The 7,795-nt window shown below is 42.8% G+C and overlaps 1 protein-coding gene and 1 long non-coding RNA gene across 2 annotated transcripts in view; one reads left to right on the top strand and one right to left on the bottom strand.

Annotated features, from left to right (window-relative positions):
• The window catches only part of LOC110536331 (60S ribosomal protein L37), a 7,905-nt gene extending 5,448 nt beyond the window's left edge, over positions 1-2,457 (bottom strand). Inside the window, exons 1-3 of the mRNA XM_021622068.2 lie at positions 2,344-2,457; positions 1,697-1,832; positions 1,269-1,353 (exon numbers count right to left, since the gene is read on the bottom strand). Of these exons, the coding sequence (XP_021477743.1) occupies positions 1,269-1,353; positions 1,697-1,832; positions 2,344-2,346 (224 nt within the window). The 5' untranslated portion in view covers positions 2,347-2,457. The remainder of the gene's footprint in view (positions 1-1,268; positions 1,354-1,696; positions 1,833-2,343) is intronic.
• A 1,469-nt stretch (positions 2,458-3,926) lies between these two features.
• On the top strand, positions 3,927-7,545 carry LOC110536645. Its single transcript, XR_005034807.1, has 3 exons — positions 3,927-4,301; positions 6,461-6,646; positions 6,906-7,545. It is a non-coding gene; the product is annotated as an uncharacterized LOC110536645 (long non-coding RNA).
• Positions 7,546-7,795: the final 250 nt, after the last annotated feature.

Here is a 7,795-nt window from a genome sequence, read left to right as displayed (position 1 = left end):
CTCTGACATGCACTGTCAACTGAGGGACCTTATATAGATAGACAAGTTTGTGCCTTTATAAATCATCATAAATTGAATTTTCCACAGGTGGGCGCCAATCAAGTTGTAGAAACATATCAAGGATGATCAATTGAAACAGGAAGCACCTGAGCTCAATGTCGAGCCTCATAGCTAAGGGTCTCAAATACTTAGTGAAAAAAACAGATTCCTTATTTACCTGTCATTGTGGGGTATCATGTGTAAAAAAAAATGTTGACTAAGCAAGTCAGTTACAGAACAAATTGTTATTTTACAATGACTGCCTACCCCAGCCAAACCCTCCCCTAACCCGGATGATGCTGGGCCAATTGTGCGCTGCCCTATGGGACACCAAATCATGACCGGATGTGATACAGCCTGGATTCAAACCTTGGTCTGTAGTGACGCCTCCTGCACCGAGACGCAGTGCCTTAGACTGCTGCATCCATGTGTGTGTGTGTGTGTTAACTATTTAACTGTACTAGAATGCTTTAAATGACCACTAAAATGTAAAATATCTGTTATCGATATCTTTTTATTTGGCAAGGAAAATATTTATTATCGGTATCGGCCAAAAAAAGTCATATCGGTGCATCCCTAGCTGCAACAAAATGTAGAAAATGTCAAGGGGTCTGAATACTTTCTGAATGCACTGCATTAAATAAGCATTCCAATTTGGCATTCACGATATCAAAGGTAAAATGATTAGTCAGCAAGCACTTCAGTCACTCACAGCAATGGGCACTTGTCAAATCATGGCAGTGACACCATTTATAACGCAGAAAAACACATTTCATGAGTAGTTTAACAGTCACCAACTCCAAATAAAACCAACATCACCTTCCTTCCTGGTGTATTGTAAGATGATCATATCTCAACATCAACAAAACTAAGAGGGTTCAACCCAGCACTGAAAAGCATCTGTGCAGAGCCACCTAAACCACCTTGGCAAAACTAGCAAGCGATATCCTATTGGTTACATTGGGCCAATTAAGGACAGACAAGATTCGTCTCAACTGATTCCGCAGGTCAGATTAAGGGGGCAAATTAGGTGCTTCTCTGCAGTTAAAAATGATACCAATTTCACATTCAACAGACAAAAAAAAAAGCTAACTTTGGAAAAATGGAGGTACATACTCCTGCCTAAATAAAAGCTAATCTTTATATTCCGAGGAAACGTCTTCTGTTTGCACCTGATGTATTATGAAAATCAGCCCTGAAATTCATTGCAGGGAGGATGTTGGACTCACCTGAATCTGCGGTAGACAACCCTCAGGTGTCTGATACGGCCAGAACCGGTGGTGTTGCGTCTCTTGGCCTTGGCACTCCAGTTATCTGCAAAAGTGTAAGGATGAGCGTGTTATAGAATCAATGAAGAGCAAAACCGCTGTACAGACACATACATCAGTGTGACAACATGGTCAGCTTGACCAAACCCCCACAAAACAGAAGTCTGGAAGTGCAAAAAGTCACTATTGCACGTGAGGACATCTGGAATTTTTCAGCTTGTTTGACGTCACTGGAAACTTTTGACAGGTTAAGCTCTGGTAAATTGACCTGCAGCATCCATCCATCTAGCTAGTGTCACTGATGGTCCCTATTGATAACATGAATGGACTGCACTGACTGATCAAATTTTACTAAACTATCTGCCAAGCCAACAGCACGAGCCACTCACACTTTCTCTTGCGCTTTTCGGGGTAGCCACACTTTCCGCAAGAGGACTTTTGAAGGTGGTATGCCTTGGAGCCGCACCGACGACACAGGGCATGCGTCTTGTTGCGACGTTTACCAAATGATGACGTTCCCTTCGTCTGTGACACAGGTGAAAACACATTTATGGTGACCAATTAGAATTTACAGTTCATTTTAAACAATACATCACATAAGATGGCTGTATACGTTAACTACATGCTAACGTTAACAGGCTAATGTTGAATGATGCTAGCTGGTTCCACCTGAGAAAACTAGCTACTTTCCTTGTTTTGTAGGATGACATGGACATACTAATGAATGCTATTGTCAAAATCGTTTCCTTTATGGGGACAAATAATAGCAGTCAATTTAAAATGCAGATTGAAAATTATTTGGAAGATACCCATCTACTTTGAGCGTCTGCGACATACAGTAGCTAACGTTAAGTGTTTGCTACGTTACAGTTTATTAATCGGGTTTGTAGCGATTATGAAACTAACACCATGAAATGCTGAGGTCTGCCATAATTCAATGCTTTCATTTTCACAACAAACATGTAGTTGATCAAATGAGAACGTTAATTAAAGAGGATGATTTCAGATTTTCATGTTACACTGCATCCGCGCTTACCATCTTCTTGCCGAAGTAGACACGATAGAGGACGGAAAAGGGTATTGAGTTGCAGTAAATTCAGTCCGTACTTATTCCGGTGCAGCAAACTGGTATGCTGTAGCGACACAAGAGCAGATAATATTTGTTCCTTTCACTAGCAATTGAAGTCACTAAATTAATACTGTATGTTTAAATGTAAGTAGCATATTCTGGTATACAAGTTGTATTGTATTATAAACTGGTTACCAACATAATTAGAGCAGTAAAAACATATGTTTGGTCATACCCGTGGTATAGGTCTGTGTGGTTGGAGCCCTGAATGCTGATTGGCTGAAAGCTGTGGTATCAGACCGTATACCACGGGTTTGACAAAACAGATGTTTATGGCTCTAATTACACCTCAGGGGTTTGTTGTACAGTTGAAGTCCACAAATTTGCTATGGGATTCAGGTCAGGGCTTTGTGATGGCCACTCCTATACCTTGACTTATGCTTGGTGTCATTGTCCATTTGGAAGAACCATTTGTGACCAAACTTTAACTTCCTGACTGATGTCTTGAGATGTTGCTTCAATATATCCACATAATTTTCCTTGCTAATGATGGCATCTATTTTGTGAAGTGCACCAGTCCCTCCTGCAGCAAAGCAGCCCCCCACAACATGATGCTGCCACCCCTGTGCTTCACGATTGGGATGGTGTTCTTTGGCTTGCAAGCCTCCCCCTTTTTCCTCCAAACATAACATTGTTCATTATGGCCAAACAGTTCTATATTTGTTTCATCAGATCAGAGGACATTACTCCAAAAAGTATGATCTTTGTCCCCATGTGCAGTTGCAAACCGTAGTCTGGCTTTTTTATGGTGGTTTTGGAGCAGCAGCTTCTTCCTTGCTGAGTGGCCTTTTAGGTTATGTCGATATAGGACTCGTTTTACTGTGGATATAGATACTTTTGTACCGGTTTCCTCCAGCATGTTCACAAGGTCCTTTGCTGTTGTTCTGGGATTGATTTGCACTTTTCACACCAAAGTACGTTCATCTCCAGGAGACAGAACTCATCTCCTTCCTGAGCGATATGATGGCTACGTGGTCCCAAGGTGCTTATACTTGCATACTATTGTTTATACAGATGAACGTGGTACCTTCAGGCCTTTGGAAATTGCTCCCAAGGATGAACCAGACTTGTGGAGGGTCTCCAATTTTTTTCTGAGGTCTTGGCTGATTTCTTTTAATTTTCCCATGATGTCAAGCAAAGAGGCACTGAGTTTGAAGGTAGGCCTTGAAATACATTCACAGGTACACCTCCAATTGACTCAAATGATGTCAATTAGCCTATCAGACGCTTCTAAAGCCATGACATAATTTTCTGGAATTTTCCAAGCTGTTTAAAGACACAGCCAACTTAGTGCATGTAAACTTCTGACCCACTGGAATTGTGATACAGTGAATTATAGGTGAAATAATCTGTCTGTAAACAATTGTTGGAAAAATTGCACAAAGTATATGTCCATACCGTCTTGCCAAAACTACAGTTTGTCAACAAGAAATTTGTGGAGTGGTTGAAAAACGAGTTTTAACGACTCCAACCTAAGTGTTTGTAAACTTCTGACTTCAACTGTATATGGCCAATATACCACGGCTAAGGGCTGTATCCAGGAACTCCGCGTTGCGCCGTGCAGAAGAACAGCCCTTAGCCGTGGAATATTGGCCATATTCCACACCCGTCGTACCTTATTGCTTAAACATACCACGGCTTTTAGCCAATCAGCATTCATGCCAGCTGCCAACTTAGCCTCGAGAGATAGGAACAGCGCCTGTCGAGGCCACTGCCACAACTCTGTCCAGAAAAAGGAGGAGTATAATTACAGTATAATTTTCTTCTCCCATGCTTGTGCCTAGCGTTTGTTAACTTCTGTCTTCATGCATCTGTTTCAGGACTTTCATCATGACTACATGGAAGTTGATGGAAATATTTAGGAGGTAATGTTTTTTTTTTTTTATAATTTGACCCCTTTTTCTCCCCAATTTCGTGGTATCCAATTGTTGTAGTAGCTACTATCTTGTCTCATCGCTACAACTCCCGTACGGGCTCGGGAGAGACGAAGGTTGAAAGTTATGCGTCCTCCGGTACACAACCCAACCAAGCCGCACTGCTTCTTAACACAGCGCACATCCAACCCAGAAGCCAGCCGCACCAATGCGCCGGAGGAAACACCGTGCACCTGGCCACCTTGGTTAGCGTACACTGCGCCCAGCCCGCCACAGGAGTCGCTGGTGCGCGATGAGACAAGGACACCCCTACCGACCAAGCCCTCCGTAACCCGGACGACGCTAGGCCAATGTTTTTTAATGGTCATCAGGGAGTCATGTCACAAGGGAGTCAAAATAAATAAATTATATACCTGTTGATTATATTAATTATATACCTTATTATAACTTAAATGTCATCAGAACCCAAAATATAAGCTTGTTTTAGTCCATTGTTTGTAAACAAAGTAATTGTAAACAAACACTGTATTGTCTCAAAACATTAAAACTATAATGTTTATATCATGGATGGTTAGTCCCTGCATCCTTAGCTCTGTCTATCAATTTGAGAGTGGTTACTGGACATTTCTCCAGCCTCGTCCCTCAATGTGTTTACCAAAGCAATGGCAGAGTGACAGAATTTTCTGGCATGTTCTCGATTTTCACATGGGCTTTCTCTTCTGGTCAGGTGACAACCCAGTGGTAATAATTGTTTATGAGGTTAGTGGCTGTTTAGAGGTTAGTGAATGCAGGTTAGTGAATGCAAACTCAGCAAGTCAGAGCAACAGCAAAAAGTTTGAAAGAGTATGTGTGTTATTATTTGGTCACACTTTACATTAAGTTGCAAAGATACCATGTAGTTTACCGTGTCATTTCATTGAATACTAAAACCAAAGACAGTACAGTATTGCTAAAACCGTGTAATTTCAAAAGGTTAACTAATTAATGCAAAGTGTGTCTGTTTCTGAATTCCCTAAAGCCTCTCTCAGTCCATCATAGTGATTAAGAGCAGTCAGGTTGATTTTACTTCACTACATGGGTCCCTTTTCTATTTGTCTCGCCCTGGTGAATAAGTTCTCCATCGAGGTGGTAGATCTCGGCCAGGTGTTTAAGATCCGTATCCGCCACAACAACTCGGTTAGTGCTATCCGAAATCCTTTAAACGTCCCTACCCTACACCCTAACCCCTACCCTTACCCTAACCTTAACCCTTACTTCAATGGGGTGATGTCAGAGTTGGGACGTCCCAAGGATCCCGTTTAGACTTTTGCCAGAGAGGAAGTAGAGCTTTTGTGGTAGTCTACCTCTCACTCTGTCTCTTTTTCTCTCCCACGGCTGGGTGATAATAGCGCCACCCCAGAGAGCTGCTGGTTGGTGGATGAGCTGTCGGTTGTCGTGCCGACAGAAGGCATCAAGTACATCTTCCAGGTGAGGTGAGTTTGTTAGGGCAATAACACACTAAATACCACTATATTACTGAGAGGAGCTTTCAGTTTGTCCACGTACTTGTGCTTGTGATGTTCCTTCAAATCAAATCAAATCAAATCAAAGTTTATTTGTCACGTGCGCCGAATACAACAGGTGTAGAGCTTACAGTGAAATGCTTACTTACAGGCTCTAACCATTAGTGCAAAAAATGTTTTTAGGTGAACAATAGGTAAGTAAAGAAATAAAACAACAGTAAAAAGACAGGCTATATACAGTAGCGAGGCTATAAACCAGACAAGTCAGTTAAGAACAAATTCTTATTTACAATGACAGCCTACCCCAGTCAAATCCGAACGACATTGGGCCAATTGTGCACCTCCCTATGGGACTCCCAATCACAGCCGGATGAGAGACCACGGAACCAGGGACTGTAGTGACACCTCTTGCACTGAGATGCAGTGCCTTAGACTGCTGCGTCACTCGGGAGCCCGAGTGTCTGTGTTTACCTATGAGAACTGGCTGTCGAAAACCAAAGGGCCCAAAAGGACTAAGATCTGTGAGCTGGCAGCGGTGCTAGATGAGATAATAATAATTTGGTGGTATGTTTGTCCTATTGGTGGAGAAGTGGAGAGAACCACCGACATCATCCTACCTTTAATCTTCCCTATCCACCTTTGTTCTAGGCACAGGCACAGATGCCAACTTGTTCCAGATAGTATTTGGGAATTACAGGGACACTGGTACGCTGGCACTGAAGGAGGGCGGTAGCAGATACAAGTTTGAGTGAAAGTCGAAATATGTGTTCCGCTTCCCAGACATCCTCATCTTGGGAGAGTAGTCCAAGATCCGCGTGTGGCGCGACAACAAGGGTAAGGAGCGGGTTTTCATATGCTATGCCATTTAGTTTCATCACTAACGGTGATGATGATGGTGTAACAGTGGCTAAATGGACTGAGACAGGACACAGGAGGATCTTTCTCACTTTTCATTGATTGATTTATTCGCAACTGCAGTTCTGTACACAGGATTTCCAGCAAGGGAAAACAAAACTAAGTATTGAAGTAGCTGATTGGTGATGATTGGTATAGAGGCAAGAACATAATCCATTCTAACCTGTGTTTTTCTCAGGTCCTGCCCCATGTTGGCACCTGGAGTACATCAATGTGATAGATGAGACCATGGTCCAGAATTTCCGTTTCCCATGTGACCCCTGGCTGGCCAAGCATGTCGACGACAGGCGATCATGAGAGAGCTGGCCTGCGCCAACAACTACATCCTGGACTTCAGTGACAAGACCAATGAGTTAACCTCTGACCCTGATGTAGGCTAGTGATGACATGACCAAAGATGTTATATGAATGAAAATGTCCCACTGGGCACAGTTGTCAGTTCAATGCCTCGTTTTGATTTACATTTGTTTGTCAACTAACGTGAATTCAACATGAAATCCCTCCCAAAATTCACCATGTCATTGGATTTAGGTTAAAAGTTGGACAAAAAAAAGACAAAATGCCCTAACATGACTTTTTGCTAATCCAATTAGTTTTACAAGTTGATTCAATGTTGGGGTGAAGTGGTGTGGAAACAATGTTGAATCAACCAGTTTATTCCCATTGGGGTACCACTCAGACCGTTTACTATTGAACAACAATTGTCTGCTCCCCCCCCGCTCCTTGAAAACAGCAGCTCTACCCTTTAGCTCAGTCTGAATGTTGCCTGTAATCCATGGTTTCTGGTTGCGGTATGTACATACAGTCAATGTGGGGACGAGGTCCTCGATGCACTTATTGATAAAGCCAGTGACTGATGTGTTGTACTCCTCTGTGTTTCCTCCGACACATTGGTGCAGCTGGCTTCCGGGTTGGATGGGCGTTGTCAAGAAGCAGTGCGGCTTGGTTGGGTTGTGTTTCGGAGGACGCATGGATCTTGACCTTCGCCTCTCCCGAGTCCGTACGGGAGTTGCAGCGATGAGACAAGACTGTAACTACAACCAATTGGATACCATTAAATTGGGGAGA

This window comes from Oncorhynchus mykiss, chromosome 11 (genome assembly GCF_013265735.2).
Source record: "Oncorhynchus mykiss isolate Arlee chromosome 11, USDA_OmykA_1.1, whole genome shotgun sequence".
NCBI classification, from domain to species: Eukaryota; Metazoa; Chordata; class Actinopteri; order Salmoniformes; family Salmonidae; genus Oncorhynchus; species Oncorhynchus mykiss.
Note: the sequence above shows the minus strand (reverse complement) of the source record. Positions and strands in the feature narration are given on the sequence as shown.